Source organism: Eulemur rufifrons, chromosome 28 (genome assembly GCF_041146395.1).
Source record: "Eulemur rufifrons isolate Redbay chromosome 28, OSU_ERuf_1, whole genome shotgun sequence".
Classification (NCBI taxonomy): Eukaryota; Metazoa; Chordata; class Mammalia; order Primates; family Lemuridae; genus Eulemur; species Eulemur rufifrons.
Genome location: NC_091010.1, coordinates 58,018,184 through 58,038,723, shown reverse-complemented (window position 1 = coordinate 58,038,723; position 20,540 = coordinate 58,018,184). Strand labels below are relative to the sequence as shown.

Genomic DNA, 20,540 nt, shown 5'->3' with positions numbered 1-20,540 from the left:
GTTAATATAGTTCAGTCAGAATGAAAGCAATGATGAAAACTCATCATTCTTCAAAAGTATTACTTGCTACAAAGTATTTCTGCCCTGAAAGCCTGTTTACTAAGAATGTTAATATTTTTGCTTAGCTGGAGAATGAGAAAAAAGGATTAGAAATAAAATGAAAGAAATACCTAATTAAAGTGATTTGACTTTATGCCATTTAAAAAATTTTATTTGACTGGTGTGACCTAGATTTGTATAAAGGAATTAAAGGAATTAAAGAATGATTTATTTTTAACTGTTGGGAAACAACATGCAGAATTCAAGGGGATATTTTCTACCTCAATTGTATTTCACTTGGATTTTACTTAGCAACCTCCACATGGTTTTTTTTTTTTTCTCTATATTTTAAGATAAAGTCTGGAATACCATTAGAAAACAGTTTTTTGTTTGTTTGTTTTTGCCAGAAATCGTTAATACCTATTTACTCAATATAGTCAGCTTGTAGTCGGTAGCCTGTAGTTTGACATAAATACATGTGAAAAATAGTGGCTGGCACATGCTGTTATTTCATTACAATGTAGGTTTCAGCCTGGGAGTTGCCAACATGGGGCCATCCACCCAATGCTGACAGCTTTTCAGTGAATGTGGACACTCACATACCCCTGGGACCCAGGAGGAACCTCTAGTTATCGCCAAGCTGATGGGGCTGGGGAGCCTATGGCCTTGGGGCCACTGTGGCCTTCTGGATCCTTGAGTGCGGGCTTTCGACTGAATCCAAATTTTACAGAACAAATCCTTTTAATAAAGGGATTTGTTCTGTGAAGTTTGGATTAGGTCAAGGGGCCGCACTTTCAAAGAGGACTTTCTCCCATTGTATGAGAGCCGTGGAGAGAGCCATGGTTCAGAGAGCCCAGAAAGGTTATAAGAAGAGAGATTATTCGGTCAGAGGATTCTGGGCAGAAACTGCCAGAGATCCAGCCTCCCGACACACTTGCAGATTTTCTATCCCTTTATGAAGAAGAAAAATTTATTTTTAGTCTCTTTATGACTCTCAGGGCATTCTTATACGTTTCTGATTTTGAAGTTTTCTCAACATGTTGCCTTTCTTCCTCCTTCACCTCCACAGTAAGGATAATAATTATAGCTAAAAATTTTTTTTGAGTGCTTAACTCTGTGACAGGCACTGTGCTAAGTCTTTCCATTATCAGGTTATCTCATTTAATTGTCTCAACAACTCTGGGAAGGAGACACATGATTACCATTTCACAGATGAGGAAACAATTGCTTCAAAAGTATCTTGCCCAACCTCATGGTAAATAGCAGAGATACCCTTGAACCCAACTTAATTGCAAAGCTTATGCTTTTAGTGCCTTCTGACTCCCTGAACACAGTGTCTAAAAACATGACGAGGTTTTTAGTTACAATGTATATTTAAAATAGTAACTACTAAGCTGATTCTTAAGGATTGAGACCAAACATACAAATATTAATAGAAGGTTGCTCTTAAGCCATAGTTTGCTAACCAGCTAACTTGCTTTGCCTTCTTATTTTTTTTCTCTGAATAATATTTGTCCAAATTTTTGCCCTTAATGCATCTTTTTTCAATAATGTTTTAAAAAGTCACTTTAGGGATTTCATCTTTAATGAAAATTAAAAAGATTCAAATAATTAATTGAGCACCTATTGAAGCCAGTCATAGAGGCTAGATAATTGGAGAATACTATGGTGTGGTCCCTTGTGAAACTCCTTCCACACTTTTGGGAAGTTAGACGGTGTTCAGGTATTTGTATGATTATAAATTGTTGTATCATGAGAAAATATATAGGGCAATAAGAAAATCTAATTTAGATTGGGGCACCCAGAAAGTCCTCTCTGAGGAGGTGAGCAAAGTCTGATTGATGAACAAGAGCGTGCATGGTGGTGTTGGGAGCCTCTGAGTCTGCCTGCAAAGGGAGGTGTGTGCATGAGTCCCTGGTGTGGGAACCGAAAGGCGGCCACTGTGGCTAGAGCAGAGTGAATGAGGAGGAAGGCTTCCAGAGATGAGCAGGAAGACGTGAGCAAAGGCCTGCTTGTTTTTGTACACCATGGTAAGGATTTTGGATTAGAATTGCTATATTAATAAAAATTAATGTGGTAAAGATATTTTAGTTATTATTACAAATTAATACAAGTAAGTTTAGTAGTATGGTATTGGTGGAAAGATTTTTAAAAATTTAGAAACAGAAGAGAATAGAGTCCAGAAAGAGTCCCACGTACATATGATCATTTTATTTACAAAAGGTGCCACCACCATCCAATACAGAAAGGATGGGTTTTTCTTTTTTCTTTTTTTTTTTTTTTTGAGACAGAGTCTTACTGGATGTGGGTGGACGTGGTGGGTGTGAGTGGACAAGAGTGGACATGAGTGAGTGGACACGAGTGGACATTAGTGCCGTGGCATCAGCCTAGCTCACAACAACCTCAAACTCCTGGGCTCAAGCAATCCTGCTACCTCAGCCTCCCGAGTAGCTGGGACTACAGGCATGCGCCACCGTGCCCGGCTAATTTTTTTCTATATATATTTTTAGTTTTCCATATAATTTCTTTCTATTTTTTTAGTAGAGATGGGGTCTCGCTCTTGCTCAGGCTGGTCTCGAACTCCTGAGCTCAAACAATCCACCCGCCTCCGCCTTCCAGGGTGCTAGGATTACAGGCGTGAGCCACCACGCCAGACTGGGGTTTTTCAATAAATAGTGCTAGAACAATAGATATCCGTGTAAGGGAAAAATGAACCTTGATCCCTATCTCATTTATAAAAATTCATTTGAGGTGAAACAAAAGCTAAAGCAATCAAACTTCTGGAATAAAACAGAGAAGGATATCTTCAAAACCACAGATTAAACAAAGATTTCTTAAATAGGACCAAAAGTAAACATTAGTCATGAAAGAAAAAAATGCTAATTGAATTTTATTAACATTAGGAGCTGTTTATCAAAGAATATCACTAAGAAAATGAAAAGGCAAGCCACCATCTAGGAGAAGACAGTTATATTATGTTTATCTGAAAATATAGTCATATCTAATTTACAAAAATAACTCCAAATCAATAAGAAAAGAGCAGATAATCCATATTTCACAAAGGCATATACTTCACAAAAGAGGATATCCAAAATGGCCAAAACGCATATGGAAAAAGTCTCACCATCATTAGTCATCAGAAAAATGCAAATTAAAAGCTTAATGAGATACCGTTATAAATCTATCAATATGGGTAGAAGTAAAAGGACTGACAGTACTAAGTATTGGCAAGGACATGGAACAACTGGAATTCTCCTTTGTTGCTGATGGGAGTATAAACTGAACAAATCACTTGGGAAAAGTATTTGGCAGTACCTTGAAAAGCTAAACATACATCTACTATACATCTACTATATACTATACATCTACTATATACACCTATAAAAGAAATCTGTGTGTATGTGTGTACATAAACATATATGCTATACATCTTTGGGATGAATGTCCACTAACAGACATGCACAATAATATTCATACCAGTTTTATCCATAATAGCTCCAAACTGGAAAACCCAAATGTTCCCAAACAGGAGTATGGATAAATTAATTGTGGTATATTATTTCAATGGAATATTACCCAGAAATAAAAAATAATGAACTACTGATATATACAACAACATGGATGAATCACATATGCATTATGTTAGGCAAAAGGAGCCAAGCACAGAGTAGATACTGAATGAATCATCTATGAAGTTCAAAACTAGCAAAACTAACCTACCATGGTAAGTCAGAATAGTTGTTACCTGCAGGGATGGGGATGTATTATGATACTGACTTTAAGGGATGAGGAAACCTGGAGTGTTAGGTTTGTTCTAGATCTTGATCTGGGAGGTGGTTATGTGGTTGTCCACATATGTAAAAACTCACTGATCTGTATACTTGAGATTTGCCAACTTTACTGTATGTAAGATATAATTCAATTAAAAATTTAACACTAAAATTATTACATTAGATTTGAATAACACGGGGGAACGTTTTGATAAACCGAAGTTATAAATTGCCTATATAATGTGATCTGAACTACATTAAAAATTCATAGGAAAAAAACCTGAAAGAAAATCTACTGAAGAATTAATAGTGGTTTCTGGATGGGAGGATTACATTTCTATTTCTCTAAAGTTTTCAGTGTTTTCCAATTTTTCTCTAATGAATATTTTTTTAATATCAGAAAAATTGAAATGAGAGAAACAATAGTGGAAGTGATATTTGACATAATTTGAGGGAACTGTAAATCAAGGTTGAGATTTTAAGGGCGAAGTAGCAATTCAGAAATGGATAAATTCTCAGGGTTGTGGAGTTAGAGAAGGCGTTGTAGGGTGGTCAACCTTCAGAGGAGCTGGGACAGCATTTGGGAAGGACGTGAATGAAAGCAGGGCTGGTCAGTGAGCCTCAGGTGATGCCTGTTCTTCAACCTATGTTGGCTTGACTTTGTTTCCATTTACTTTGTGGTTTTTACAGCCCTTTCTGTGATCCTTCAAGGAGGTACTAGCTTTTTCTTAAAATCTGACATGTTCTTTGAAGTCATTTATAATTTTTATCCTGAAAAAGCTCTTTTCTTTTCCTAGCCTTTTACATTTTTAGGCATTACCATTTGCTCTGTTCTCTATTTTGAGGCTGCCTTTTCTTCCCTGCTTCACCATATGCCAATGCGAGTTTAAAAATTGATCGTGCCAAGCCATTCTCTCCTCCTGAAAAATAAATAAATAAAAGAACCCCAGAAACACCGCCTCCCTACACACACACACACACACACACACACACAGAGCTCCAAATGATCCATCTGTCCTATTGAAGATATCCACCACCCACTTCATCCTGGGGCAGGCTATTTTTGTTTGCTTTGTCCTGAGAATTCCTATATTGGAAGCCTTTACAGGGTACTTTTGGTTTCCATTAGAAAATGAAAAGCAAAGCACTTTGTTCTTCTGTTTTATACCTATTGCAGGGCTGTGCACAAAGAAATGCTCAATAAATGCTGATTGAATTGCCCTTGTGCAGATTATGGTCTATGCCACAATCAGATTTTCTGTGTACATTTTTACTGATGGGTGCACATTTATAATTATGAAGTGGATTGTTAAAGGGATAATATTATTTAGAATCCAGTATTTTCTAGATCTATTTTCTACAAATCTATATTCTCTTAGGTGTGTTTAATTACTAAATTTTCAAATTATCTGTGAAAGCCAAGGATGTAATTGAATGTAATTGAAGCCTTCAGTGAGTGGTGTTTGTTTTTTTTTTTCCCCCCAAACTTCTTCTTTCCCCTTCTTGACAGGGTAATAGCATTATGCTGTGTTACTGGAAATTTTAATCAATAAAATGTACACGTCTTTAATTAGAATGCTGGGAAGTACTGCTGAGTTGGATCATTTAGTTAATGCAATGAGATGAAAGGCTCAAGCATTTATGTGCATAGGGACAATTTGAGTAAATTTGAGCCTAGATGGGCAATTTTAATATTTTTTCCAAGATAACCTGCATGAAGGATTCCTTTTAAGGCCCTTAAGTTCATCAATATTTGTGAAGCAGCTGCCCCGAAGCAGAAACAGAAATGAGGGAGACCAACTTTGCTTTTGAGAAGTTTACAGCTCAGTGATTTCTCTTTCATCCACTTCCGTGGCTCCAGCCCTCACCTCTGGGTAGATGGATACTTCCAAAACTATACCTCCATCTCTGACTGCTCCCCTGAGATCCAGAGCACCATTCTCCATTGCCCGCTGGACACCACTCCACGGATGTTCTGACATCTTAAATGTCAGATGTCACATTACATCTGAAATGTGCTCGTTATCACCTCTTTCTACCCAAACTCAGTCTCTTTCCTATGTTTCTTATTTAAAGGGCTCTACTTTTTTGTAGTCAGACTCTAATATTTGAGTTCTTTTTGATGCCATCCCTTACATTAAAAATCAATTTCCGCCTTCGCAGCATCCACAGCCTTTCATTCTGGCCATTTGTCTCTTGGGGTCACCTCCAATAAGCAGTGCCTATCCTCAGTATGGCTGGTGCATGGATCCCTGTAAGAGAGGAATGGCTCAGTGGGGTACTGTGTATCGGTGGGAAGATTTTAGAACTATCTTATTTTCCTTATCTAAGAGTAACCCCGTCTCACTCCACTTGCCCTGTGGTCATCAAACTTATCCATCTCTCTTCCCACCTCAAGCTAGGCTAGGTGCCCTCTCTTTATCCCTCCTCTCAAATGCTCATGCATCATTGACTACATCCCCATTTCCAGATTTTTATTTAGTATATTTAGAGACAGCTTGTCCAATGGATCCCCTCCCGAGCACTGCCTCTTCCAATTTGGCACAATCTGAAGTCCTCCCATCCTCCAATACTGCCCACCAGGAAACACTCCAAGTCGTGGCCTGTCCCAATCAATAACATGGTATCAACAATGGCATGCTTTGGGACTCCAAAGGTAGACGTTGCATTTGTTCTCATTTCCAAAAGTTAATGGGATGGATGTTTGCCATGAAGTAGTAACACCCAGATTATGATTTATAGTACGTTGGAAGGAAGCAATGATTTTTGCACTGGGGTAAATGTTAGAGGTAAGACTTAATGGGGAAATATGGATGAATCTGAAAAACATGCTGAGCAAAAGCAGCAAGGGACAAAAAGGTACATACTGGATGGTTCTATTTATATGAAGTTCTGGAATGTGATAGAAATTGGAACAGTGGTTGTGGTGTGGGGAAGTGGAGGTTGACCAGGAAGGAACATGAAAGAACTTTCTGGAGTGCTGGAAGTGCTCTGTGTCTCGACAGAGAGGAGGTTTACATGGGCAAATGCATTTGTTAAAACTCACCATTTGTACTCTTAAGATCTATGTTTTTTACTGTATGTAAATTATACCTTAATTTAATAAAAGAATAAATTTAATAAAATCAATTCAAGGGGAAACATTACAAAGAAAATGTTTAATAGTATCCTACTAGTGGTTAAAGAGAAAAGACTGTGTGTAGGAATTGATAAAATAATAGGATGGGAAAAAGAGAGGACGTGCTCTTGTATTTGTGTCCAGGAAAAGGTGGTGAAATTTGCTTTGCAAATGCTACTAGTGTAATACACTCAATTGTGTGGGAATACAGTTTTTCAGTGGTTTATGGCAGATTAAAATCTGATTTTAGAAATGAGAAGGTATGAATTTTTTATGTGGAACCTTATAGTGCTTCTAAAAGTATTTCACCATATTGCCTTCTCCCAGTACCTGAAAAAAATCACAAGTGTTGGTTTAAGCTTGGTGGGTAGGAGGGTTAACATCACAGATTTGTTACTAACTAATACATAGATCCAAAACCAATAGCCTGAGGCCATAGTAGGCCTGTGAACTTGTTTTGTTGGGAGGTGAAGGTGTGGACAGTGCTTTTTTTTTAAAAAAATTAGTTGCAAATGTTTGAAGTTTGAGAGATTTCACATAAAAATTTGAATGTCTAGAAATACAAGGCTTGCATTCCAAAACAGCAATAATTGCCTGGATCTGAATAGCAGCTCTAACTTTCATAAAATTAAGATATAATTTACTTTACACACATCCCACCGCTCACAAATTATCTCGGGACCAATGTACTGCCTCCATTTAAAAAAAAAAAAATTCTACTCTCAATCCTCTGGGTATTTTAATTTTGCATCTTCTGAATCAACATTTATGAAGCCACTCCAGTGTACCAGAAGCAATCAAGGGCTTTAGTAAATATGTAGGGAAGATGCTCTTATTATATCTGTTTTACAGATCAGGTAACCAAGGTGCAGTAAGAACTCACCTGAGGTTGCCAAGCAGAAAGCTGCAAAGCCAGGATTTGAACTAGGTATTCTTACCCCAGAGCCTGTGAATTTATTGACTACATTGTTGTTCTGTTTTTACTTTTAGCTTTGGTTTCATCCATTGCTTAGTAAAAACGTAGGTATTTCCCTCTGATTGAGTTCTTGTTAGTTTCCTTGTGATTTATTTTGGTAGAATAATCCCTGGTTTCCAAACTCTATGGATTTTGCATCCTTTGCATTAAAAAAAGGGGAAAAAATTGATTGCCTGATACATATGTATATTTACTGATAAATAATAAACTTGTGCTATATTATTATGTACATTCTAAAACATACACACACTTAAAAATGTTAAAGAATAACATTACATATATAAATATATAATCTAGAATTTTCTTTCCGCACTGCAGTAGATTATTTTGTAGGTATTGCACACCCTATTTTGGCAACCGATAGATTAAATTATGCCTGGATAGTGATTCTGCCTGAAAGCATTTTCATATCAGAGACTGCAATTTTGTATCGAATAAATTGTCTCTTCCAGATAAAGGGTGCAGTAGAAAGGTCACCAGATCTGCCCAGACTATGGAAAGACAACAGAAAGTTCTCCATTGTTAGAAAAAGTATTGTCCATCTCTGGCCGCATTTAAAACACTGTGTTCTAAAACCTTCTACAGCTGTTAACTTCAAAATGGCCAAAGGCATCTTTTATTCATATTAAGGCCTGCGATCTGCCTTTGGGGAGTTTAGATTCTTTTCAAACCTCTAATTCCATGGTGGGTTTAGTTCGGAGGGAGGCAGCATCCTCCTGGGTCTCAGTTTCTCAGTCCGAGACGTGGGGGCTTCATGTAGAGTGGGGTCTCTCATCACTCAGGACGGCTGTCGTGATTAACAAGTCTGTGGTTTTAAGTAGTCGGACAAAGCAAGTGCTGAGAGAGGCTGTTAATAATGAATCAGTGTGAAATGTATTTGTGGATAGGTGCCAGCACTTTTCCCGGAATTCTGGTACTCTCTAAAGAAAGAATGGCAGTGAGCATACTTTCTGAGGCATGCTGTGTGCTCGCTCAAAGGTCACGCCGTGTTCTCTCTCTAAATACGGTTGTTTATACGTGGATGGATAGGTTCTTCTGAGAGCTTATCTGCGGCCCCCTGACCTCCTCTTCCAGTAGCGTGTGTGATCTGAACGAAGCATTCTTCTGGAGCATTCTCCGTTTGGAATGTTCTTTTCTGCCTTCCCCTACCCTCCTTATTTCCTTAGTAAATTCATCTTCCAGGCCCAGATGGAACATCACTTTCTCCGTAATCCCGCCAGCACCAGGCTGCCTTCCTCTTTCCTTCTCTTGCACTTTGATAAAATCAGAGCTTAGCATTGAGGGAATTCATGGGAACCCGTTTGACACCCCTCCTGCCGATTCCACAGAGGGAAAAACGTGTGTGTGTGTGTGTGTGTGTGTGTGTCATTGTTGGGAATGCAATAGAAATACATAAAGCTGTTCATGTAAAATGTGAACCATAGGCCACTTCTCTGTTCTGAAACATTTTCTTTCATTAAGACAAATTTTTTTTTAAAAAGACAGAAAATCAAAAGGGATCATGAACTGTATCCCTATACTCTAAACCAGGCCCCAAACTTTTACTCCCATAACTCTGTACTGGGGTGGTATTTGCCAAGTTGCACCATAGCTGGGCACATCCATGCCTAGTCTCCTGCTAATGCGTGTGCTCTTTGAGGGCCTTCACCGTTAAGGCTGCTGCCACCTGGCCTGTCACATTGTAGGCACTCAATAAATGCTTTTAAAGTGAAGTTCGTTCACAGACACAAAGGATGGGGGAAGGCCTGACACTGATTTTAACTGGGTCTCCTGTTCTATTCCTTATCTACCTTCCATATTTCTTGTGACCGTAAAATACAGGAGTTCTGTGGAATCAAAGTTGAAGTCCAAAGGTGAATGAACTCAAGAAAAGAAGCCAGTGAACAAGAGTCCCTGCTTATAGCATAGTCAAGAAAATAGATTATTTGGGGTATAGGAGATTTTCTAGTAAATTGACAGTGAACATGAGGTTTGCCAGAGTGAGTTGGAGCTTTTCAGGGTTGAGAGAGATGAATTATAAATACCTCAAACTGTGCTGTTGGAAATGCTTCACTCTGCATTTTTCCTCCTGGGAAAGCGTGGAAGAGAAGCCGGGGCAAGCAGGCATCGCGCACCTGCTCCAGGGGCAGCACCTCCATCAGCAGAGGTGCAGGGAAGTGCTGACGTGGGGCTTTCTGGTTCTACACTCAGCTATTTATCCCACCAGCAAGGACAGCCTGTCTCCTAATTACCAACCACTGGGACAGCTTCCTATGGCCACAGCTGGCTAGGGCCTCTGGGGCATGTGCCTGCCACTCAGTGCCTTCCAGTTCAGTGGCACTTAGCTAAACTCTAACCAGGAGGCTGATAATTATATCTTGCAGCTGTATGTGTAGTGATAGAAGTTCTCAGAATGATGTAGAATGTGTACATTTTCCTCTCCTAGTAAAGCAGTTAATAATGGTCAGAGTGGGTTTTGTCTTTGGTATCTGCCTTTGATCCAAGTATCGGGGACTCGTATGTCACAGTGACTTGTAGAGAATTATTGACTTTTATTTACAAGGCCCTGAGTACCCAGCGCGTATAGAACCCCCTGTGAAGGAAACAAGGTGACAAAGGCAAGACTCCAAGCCACCAGGGGGTCAGAAGCTGGCAGGGGAAGTAAGACAGTCTACAGGTAACCATAATGCAAGGTAAGACACGATAAATACGATAGGAAAAAATTGATTCTAACCAGAGTGACTCTGGAAGCCTTGCTGAAGGAGGTAAAGTTTGAGCTTCATTTTTAAGTACAGGTAGACTTTCCAAAGGTTCAGATGGGAAGGAGGTTGAGGAATTTCAGGAAAAGAGAAAGAAAGATGGGAAGGATGAAGGATTGGAGAGTATGGGGTGTGTTCAGGGCATGGGGAAGGCTTGCAGCTGAAGGTTTGCAGTCCAGCCCGGTGGACTGTGGTGTGTGGGCAGCAACTTAGTGCTCTGACTTTATGGAACAGATTCACGGGAGAGTCTTGTCCATTAATAACATAACAGAGTTTGAGCTCCGGGGATGCCCGTGACCCCTCTCCAAGCTGATCTTCACCTGTGGCTGCTTCCCTGAAGGCGTTCCAAGTCTGCCTCTCATTGCTATTTGGAAACCTTGCCTATGGAGAGCATTGTCTGAGAGTAATTTGAGACACTTGATGTCTGTTAAACTAATTATGCTTCAGTCTTCAGAATGCCGTGGTGCTCTCGATCCTGAATACTCAGCAGATTTTATGTAGTATGTGCATTATTAATGGAGAAGATATGGAAGAGGGGGCTTGGCTGCTTGTTCTGCTTTGAGCAAGTCTTAGGCAAGCGGCGTTCCGGGAAGAGAAGCAGCTGCTTGCGGAGTGATGGAGGAAGCAGGCTGTCCGGGGGAGCCCTGCCCTGACCGGAGCCTGTGCCAGTATGCCCAGAAAATCACAGCCTGCTTTGGAGGGATGGGTAAGCCCCCTTAAACACTGGGCTTCGGTGAGGAAATGCCCAGGGTTGACAATGCAGATGAGCAGGTGGACTAAACTTTAGGACTTGCCGGGAGCAGGGAGCAAGATTTAGCTGCTGTTGAGTGCGAGAACCTCAAACCAGCTGAGTCGTCGTTGTCTGGAAGTCCAGTTGCGCCCCTTCCTCGGAGGTCTCCCACTTTAAAAAATTACTGTTTCTTTGCTTAATCTGTTCTGCTCAGCAGCCAAGATCATCCTGACTATTGTGAGCAACTGCAAGTGTTTGGGGGGGGGCCTTGCCGGGCTCATTTCTTGTTTGTTTATTTTGGTTTAAAAATGATGAAAGCAAAAACCCAAAAGCAAGTAATCGCTTGATCATTGATGAAGCCACAGGCTAAATTCAGACCATTTCCTTAGAAAACCAAATCCGTCAAAATTGGCATTTTTAAGGTGGTGATTTGCTCTCTGAAAAAATTTCTTAGTAAGAAGCAAATAGATTTTAGCAGATGATTTAAGGGGATGAGGGGAGGAGAAACTTGTCTGAAAAAAGACCTAAATCATAGAATAAAATTAAGGAAAAGTCAGAGTTCATTTGTGGAGAATTGCTGTGCTGGCAAAGAAAGAGCAGTAATTAAGGCATCGGTCCCCTGAGCCCTGTGGAGCCCCCAAAGGCCTGGCTTTGGGGTTAGGGTTCAGCTCATCAGATATCTGTTGAGCTCCCACAGTGTGGGAAGACAGAATGCTCAGGGCCTCACAGTGCCCCTTGGAGAAGTTTCCCACCGATGGTTTCTTTTCATAGTTTATCATAGAAGAAGAACTTTCTTAGGTGCAATGGAACTGTTTCTAGCAAGATTAGGAATTTCCTATTTGATAAAATGTACAGGCCAGCAAAACCTTGGGCAAAAGTTAAACATTTGTGATTATCATTAGCTTCGTGATGCAGTGCATTGTGATATCTTGTCACAGAACAGTACAAATTGTCACAAAACCCACCGCACTGCTTTGTAATGGCCGTGCCTGTCACTTAGCATGGGCTGTGGCAGGAGAGAGCAATGAAAGAACTGGATCCACTGGTGCTTCTTTTAGGGTCTTCTCCAACTGCTTTCCTGGGTGAAGAGGTTGCTGTCAGGGAGATGCCACTGAAAGTCTATTTTTCAGACTGGCGGCTTGGCCTCTGCTGCAGGTGTTTACCCTGAACTATGTGGAGGAGATAAAGTGAAAAAACTTGGAGCACCTGGAAAGTGGAATGTAGGTCACAGGTGCTGGTGGTCACTGCTGGCTCCCACCCCACAAGCAGCCGGCACCTGAGCCCTCGTCTTTCTCTGCCTGAGAAAGGAGTTGACCTCCTCACATTGATATGTGTTAGGTTGTCTGTAAAAGCAAGCAAACGTCTGTTATTCCCATCAGCCTTTTTTATGGTCTACATTTAGTTTACATTCCATCCTGATCTAAAATTCATAAAATGTATCAAAATTCTTACACCTAATCCTGTTATTGAAGAGCTTAAATGTTTTCTTTTTATGATCTCTCAGAAGACAGTTGCTTCTTAAACTAAATATACAGATCTGTAAACTTGCCTAGGGGTGGCCTAAGTATGCTCCGCTGATGTAATAGCTAAGCACTGAGCTCGAGTTCATGCTATGGAATTAGTTTTAATGGGCAGTGCTCAACAAGCTTAGGGACCAATGAGGCAGAACAGCCTTGTCTTGGAATAGTTCGACTGTCTCTTGGTCAGGAAGATGCTAGATTTGAAGAAAACAATCACCTTCTCTGTCCAAAATCTTTGTGTGTTGTTAGTGTGTACAAGAACCTGTGTTGAAGGTGGCTTCATCATGTTTCTCTATATAAACACACATACATGTATTTCACAAAAAGCCCAACACAACTAAGTAGCTGCTTAGGTTCTCAGTCTGCGAAGAGCAGAGCTATAAGAAACTGACTAACCATTGCAAGAAGGAATTCACGGTGAAGGGCAGAGGTTCCCACACTACAATGTTTACTAGAAAAACACTCTAGAAGAACCCAGTATGTGTGAGGTGGGCCTCAGGAATCTGTATTTTAGACAAATTGGTCCAGGAATCACATTTTGGGAAACATTGATAGAATATCTTATATTGTATATCTGAAGGCTCTTCAGAATAAGCAAGCAAGAAACAGAACACGTACAGATCGTTTTACCTGCTTTGTAAACTGTTTTTGGAGGAATACTATGGGAGGGTTTAGGGGAGGGGAAGGTTGGTATAGGGCTTAATTCCCAGAATTTTGGAGCAGAAGTCTTGAGGTGTGACTTTGGTAGTAGACAGCTGTCAGATTTCCACTTTCCCCAACTCTGCTCCCATCTGGGGGCTTCTAGGACAGAGTCATCTCTTCCATTCCCACTGTGCGTCCCATTGGGCTAAAACAATTCTAGCAAATTTGGATTCTCTGGTTCTTGGATTCTGTTGCCAAACCCTGCACTAAAGATTAGGAGCTAGTAACAAAAGAAGCAAGAATTTTCTTTCCCTGCTTCATCTGCCTGCAGCCTTTGTGGAAGGACCTCACTGTTGTGGTAAGGACAGTCATAGCTTAAGAGTCAGGAGACGTGGCCCTACCCTACATTTTCTGTGTTGTCGTGAGAAAGCCACTTAGCTTCTCTGAGACTTACTGTCTTCATCTTAAAGGCTGGAGTAGATCAGTGCTTCCCGAGTGCTGGCCTTGGTCTGGGGAACTTTTAGACATGTAAGTTCCTGGTCCCCACCTGCAAGGAATCACATTTGGAGGTCTGGGCTAGCGTCCTGGATTTTGTATTTTTCGAAAGTTCTGCAGATGCTTATTATGCACAGCAATATTTGGGAACCACTGCACTAGTATCTTTAAAGGCCTTTCCAGCTCTATAATTCTATGCTGTTTAAAGTGTGCAAGGGTTTTAATGCAAAGGAAATTGTGTTAGAGCATAATAGCTCGATGACAGGAGAAGGAGTGTGGGTTTATTCACTTTGACTTGTGCCTATTGTGTGGTTATAGGTAGTTGTCTTACTGTGTGGATATCAGAGGGTAAACCATTACCCCTCTGATCATTACCAAGGTTGTTCTTTGTCTCTTAGCACCCTAATTGCACGAGGGTCCTGCGAGCTTGTAACTTTGTGAAAACGTGGAGCCACCTACATGGTAATTCTGTCTCCACCACGTGATTCTGCTAGAGATTCTGCAATAGTGGGAAACCCACGGAATAACTTTAAGACTATTACTGGCATTAGATTAATGGAATGAGGCAGAAGGATTTTCCTGACACTAAGGGGAAGGGAAAGGAAATGCTTGTTTACTGTGTCCTAGAGCTGGATTTGTCACTAATTGAAGCTGAGGCGCTTTAATTGAGGTCCTCCCTCTGTGAGATGGGAAATACTAGAGAACTTACCCCGAGTCTTTTCTGATATGCATTCTTAGATTACATATAACATGTGGATCTATGCCTATTGGCAGTCCTTTTACCAGATGATACGGAATATTCTAGGAATATTTGCAGGAGAATTCTTTTAGATATTGCAGCCATGTCCTTTCGATCGAGTTGGATATTAATCTGATTTTCAGATGTGCATTCATGTCTCAGACTGCCACAGTCTTGAGGTCCTGGTAGTGGCTGTTTTTGTACCTAATTATCTGAGAATACGGGGCCCTAAGCTCTTGAAGGTAATCACTTAAATACATCTTCCCTAATCTTCTTTGCTTGACAGTGAGGAAGGCAGATAAGGGAGCCGGGAGAACTGAGAGAGCGAGCTGTGGGGAAGCACGGCTTCTTGGGCTCCCGGTGGTCGTTTCTCATTTCTTTGTAATCCACGCCAAGATGCCTTCCTTCCTTGGTTTGAAGTGTCTGGGAAAATTGTGCAGCTTTGAGAAAAGCAAAGTCACCTCCTCGGAGAGAACCAGTGCCAGGGGCTCATACAGAAGGAGACTGATTGTCGAAGACCTGAGCGTCCCTGGGACCCTCTTCCCCCGTCACAGACGTGCCACCATCACCCATTTGTTGTATCTACACCCCGAGGATTACTGCCCACGCGGGCGTGTGTGCAACAGCTTTGATCCCCTGGGTAAGCAAAGAACCCTCTGGACACAGTTTTGTGTTTTGTGACTGGCATAAGTAATAGAATACTCTCTGGGCCATTCTTCTGGAATATGTTCTTCAAAGGAAACATTATCCTTAATATATAATTAATGTGGGTGAGGGTGGGAGAAATGGAGAATGTAACATAAGCACAGCTCTGGAGCTAAATGCTGACAGTATTTTTGTCCGTGATTTTATGATATCAGTAACGAATGTGTCTCTTTCCAAACTTGGTATGAGTAAATGTCAGTCATAGGAAGTACGACGGAAAAGAAAGATCTCTATCGATAGATGCTGTTCTTCCACATGACAAAGGATGAATGGAAAGGAAATATTCAAGGCAGCAGACAGACACTAGCAAAGGATGACCTGAGTAAAGTCGAGGTCTACATTGTGTTGCTGCCTAGGGACGGCTTGTCTTGTGAAATCTTTTAAAAGAAGAGAAAAAGAGAGCATTTTTAATACTGAGAGAACTTGTTGAGGCTTCTTAGCCGTGAAGCTCATTAAACTGTGGTCACTCATCCATTTGCTTGGGAAAGAGGTGGAGAAAGCCCAGTCTAAGGACAGTTTTTGTACTTGGGAGTTTTCAGACTTGATGTATTAGTGGTGCCTTTGTTAATGAAGATGATACCTGCCCAGCTGCTCATGCCTTGTCAAAATCAGCACTAGAATTAGTACAGAAAGCGGAAGGCTGTTAGACATGATCCCTATAAAGGTGTGAAGTTGAGTCAAATTTATATATACCTGATAATTCTTAGACAGTCAGAGAGGAGGGCAGGGTGGGATTTAGGTTAACTGGGGTGAGGGAGTTAACCTATAATAAGGTGTTTTGTTTTGTTGCAATTAATTTTCAACAGCTTTATTGAGATATAATTCATAGACCATACAATTCACCCATCTAAGGAATTTAGTTCATCACTACAGTGAATCCTAGATATTTTCATCGCCTCAAAAAGAAGCCCTGTGGCCTTTAGCTATTACCTCCCCACCCAATCTCTCCATCCTGATGGCCCTTGAGAAATCACAAATCTACTTTCTGTGTCTGTAGATTTTCCTATTCTGGACATTTCATGTGTTGGAAGCATTTAATATGTGGCCTTTTGCGTCTGGCTTCTTTCACTTCGTGTAATGTTTTCAAGGGTCATGCATGCTGTAGCATGGGTCAGTACTTCAGTTTTTGTTGATGGACATTTACGTTGTTTCTACCTTTTGGCTATAATGAGCAAGGCCACTATGAACATTCACGTACAAGTTTTTGTGTGGACATAAATTTCCAATGTTCAGGGGCATATACCTAGGAGTGGGATTTCTGGGTCTTATGGTAACTATGTTTAACCTTACAAGGAACTCCAAGACTCTTACAAAGTGGCTGCCCCATTTTAGATTCTCGCCAGCAGCTTATGAAGGTTCGAGCTGCTCTATATCCTTGTCAGCACTTATTATTATCTGACTTTTTGATTCTAGCCATCCTAGTGGGTGTTAAGTGGTATCTCACTGTGACTGTATTGAGCTTTGACAGGGACACGGAAGGCTGGCAAGCAGATCAGGGCTAAGGCAGGACAGGATACCAATTCTGACAGATATGGATGATGACAGTTTCTTAGCTCTTTCATTCTCCAAAAGTCTCCACTATTCTACGCTCATCCCTTTTCAGGGGAGCAGAAAGTGGGGATAGAAAAACCACGACTTCTGCCCCATCCCCATTCCAAGCTACACCAGAAAGACTTTGCTCAGAGCCAGCTGACGCCTACTGCAGTGTAGGGCACCTCCCCCAGATGTCAGGTCTACATGCTGGTGGATACCTGGAATACCTTCACTGAGGAAAACAATGTTTTATTCCAGAAATAGGGATACAAATGAAACATGTAGGTTTCTGCTGGAGCTAACACTTTATTGTGAATGACTTTGGTGCTTCTACTGAATGTTTCTACTCAAAGAGATTCAAATCTGATGTCCTTGGAATGAGCTGTCGTTGCTCTTAAAAGAGATAAGGTCTGTTGGTAGGAGAAAGCGGGAAGTCAAAGTGAAACCAGGTAAACTGTAGTTGGAGGAGAATGTGCCAGACAGTGGCTGGCCAGTGGGTGCAGTCATGAAAGAACAAGAGAATTAACAGTATCAAAGAGAGTCCTGGATAAAGAAAAGGGTAATCATCATTGGGATATCCAGATCTCAGAGGAGGCAGATAAGGAAATCTGGGAGATTAGATGAGTGTTTTGGCTTTGACGTTGGACATTCCAGAATTTGAGTCCCTGTTGTTCTACTTAATAAATGTGTTACTTTGGGAAGTTAGTGATTCCAAGTCAGTTCCCCCATCCATAAAGTTCGCAGAAGAACGCATACTGTATATGATTGCTATAAGCAGGTCAGACCCTAGAGAATGTGGGGCCTGGGAAAATGTTTTTTGTGCGGCCCTGTCTATATAAACAATTTGAGTTCACCCAAATCAGTGTGTCAACAGCCCAATCTTGTTCAATCATGGGAAAGAAATACCATGCCAGGCTGTGGGAGTGATAGCTTGCCAGGCCCTTCTCCTGGAGTTGAGCCAGCCCCAGGGTCCTGAGAAACGTCATTGGCATGACTCCTAGGCTCCTCGGGGCAGCTGGGCAGTCTCCAGCAGAGCATGGGAGAGATGTAGAGGATCATCAGAGAGAGCTCTGAAGAGGAGGCTGGGATGCCCCACCCCGACAGCACTGCTGGCCCCAGCTGGTTCCGGGTACCAGAGGGGACTTAGGCATTTTTGAGGAAGGCATGGGGTCAGGGCTGGGACCCTGCTTGTCCAGGCCTAAGGGCAGTATTGATTATAAAGATTAAATGAGAATGTGCATATCAAAGTGTTTGGTATAGTGGCACACAAAAGCATCCAGTAAATTTTAGTTACAATGATAATAGACTTGCAATATAGTCAGCATTGACCTTTTTTGACAGTCTGTACAGTAACTAGAAAAAAGAGAAGAAAAAATAATATCTTATTATTTGAAAAATAATGATCTCTGTTGTTTGCCTTCCATGCCGTGAAGCAGCAGAGGCCCAGCATTTGTGCTGCTGGGGCCCAGGACTATAAATGCAGCACGGGACGTGGGGCTCCCAGGAAGGCACTGTGTGTGCTTGGAGCATCCTGTTTTGGACAGGTGCTCAGAGGAAGTGCGCCCGCCCGCATGTTGCTGTGCTAGCGAGGCCCAGGCCCCAGCGTGTTTAGGAGCAGCTCCTGGCAGGGTGCTTGGGGATATTTGGCAAAGACCTCCCGCAGCTGCCAGAAAGACCTCAAGATGCTGTGGCTTCCTGTTGTTGTCTGGTGCTCAACCCCTATTTGAGTTGTGCAGGGATCCATGTCCCCGTGTGTATCTGTCCTGTGTCATGCTCAAAACAACCCTCGGAAGTTGGTAGAGAAGGAATTGTTTTCTCCATTTAAGAAAAGGAAAGAAGTTGGTGAGAAGCTAGAACATGTGGACAAAACAAATATATCAGTGAACATACAAAACAGCTTCTGCAAGTGGATATAACTCATCTCTGGTTGTGGCTGCTGGACCGTTCTAAAACAGCCATCGTCCATTGGGAGCCTATAATGTCTCACACACTGTGCCAAGTATTTTATAATTTTTCCCTGCTAATTATTCCCAGTAACTCAACAAAGCAGGTACTACTCCTATCCTTGTTTTACAGATAAGGAAACTGAGGCATATGCAGTTAAAATACCTTCCAAAGATCACATAAGTAGTGAGTGGAAAAGCTAGTTTTGGACCTAGGTCTACCTGACACCCAAGTTCATGGTCTTACCATTTGATGCTATACTGTATCAGTCCAAGTAGCATAAGAACAGGTCATTCATGAGGTCTTCTGAACACTGCCACACCTATAGCTTGTAAATAATATTGCTAATTGAGTACTTTAGCAATTTGAATTTGAAGACTCTCATAAAATAAATTTTATTTGCCAGGAAAATTAGCAGACATTTCTTTTCCCTAGTTCACAAATACAAGCTATCTGTATCTCAGTCTATTATAGGAAATTGCAGTAAGTTTTTGAATATGTGTTTCTTTCTGTCCTCCTGAGCTTTTGGGTCTAGTACAAATGAAAGAACATATTTAGGGCAATTACCTTCTTGACAAACAAACAAGAAGAGACTGGCACTACTATCAAAAACCCTAAGGATATCTGGAGAGGATTCAGCGATTATGTTGTCAGCTGAGTCCAAATCCCAAAGTAGAATGTTCTGGACTAGAGACCAGGGACCAAAGTAGACTTGGCAGGCCCCTCCCTGGAAAAGCAATTCATATCCCTGAAGATAGAAAGGCAGTTCTCTGCTGGTTCAAACAACTGCTGAGCCCTCCTTGTTAAGTTCAACACACCCCAGGGATTGTCTTCACTTGGCATGGTCTCCCAAGACCCAGATACTCAGACTTATCCCATAATTGAGAGAACCTCACGTGTACATTGTTGTTTCTTTTCAAACTAACCGTAACATATAACACTAGGATTCTTTAACTTCCTTTTCACGTCCCCTTCTCGCCCCATTCAGTGTCACTAATCCACAACCCCAGATGGGTATGTCAGAGGGCTTGGGTATTGCAGGCTAAAGTCCAAAAGGGGCTTTTTTTGTCCACAGTTTGAAGAGCATATTTTTCAAGACCTATAGAGCTTTTCTATGATCATTTTCCTGGTGATATTGAAAGGCTGTGTTGGGGAAAATGTTTTAAATCCTCTCAAATTTGAGAGAGGTGCTTGACCTGGCTATGAAAAAATATGTCCTGGGGGATGTAGCAAGAAGGAGCGTCTGGTTCCTGTCCTCAGCCCCACTCTCCTGACCGATGCTCTGACTAGAGGCTGTTTTGAGATGCAGTGACAGGCATCTGCTGAGGACAAGATGTACCACATTGAGGCCTCCTGTTTCTCCAGCAGGCTGCGTCTCCGGGGCCACATCCAGTTTGTTGATGGGATGTAGTTCCTTCAAAATAGCAGTCATACTTTGACTTTTATTCTAATATTGAGGATGGAAATGATAGGTGGTGGCCAGTTTCTTCTAAGTCTTGGAAGAGCATGGACAGAGAGAGATTGGAGGTTTCATCTGTATGGGAAAGCATTGGATCGTTCACATTTTTTTTTTTTTTTTGATTTGTAGTTA

General features: G+C 41.3%; 1 protein-coding gene across 4 annotated transcripts in view; it reads left to right on the top strand.

Annotated features, from left to right (window-relative positions):
- Positions 1-20,540, top strand: part of ABLIM1 (actin binding LIM protein 1) — a 208,899-nt gene that overhangs the window by 7,054 nt on the left and 181,305 nt on the right. For 3 of the 4 annotated variants that reach the window (XM_069460728.1, XM_069460729.1, XM_069460727.1), the window contains exon 1: positions 15,164-15,407. The exons of the other annotated variant lie outside the window; for it this stretch is intronic. In XM_069460728.1, the coding sequence (XP_069316829.1) occupies positions 15,164-15,407 (244 nt within the window). Of the gene's footprint in view, positions 1-15,163; positions 15,408-20,540 lie in introns of those variants that run through there. 4 annotated transcript variants of the gene reach the window in all.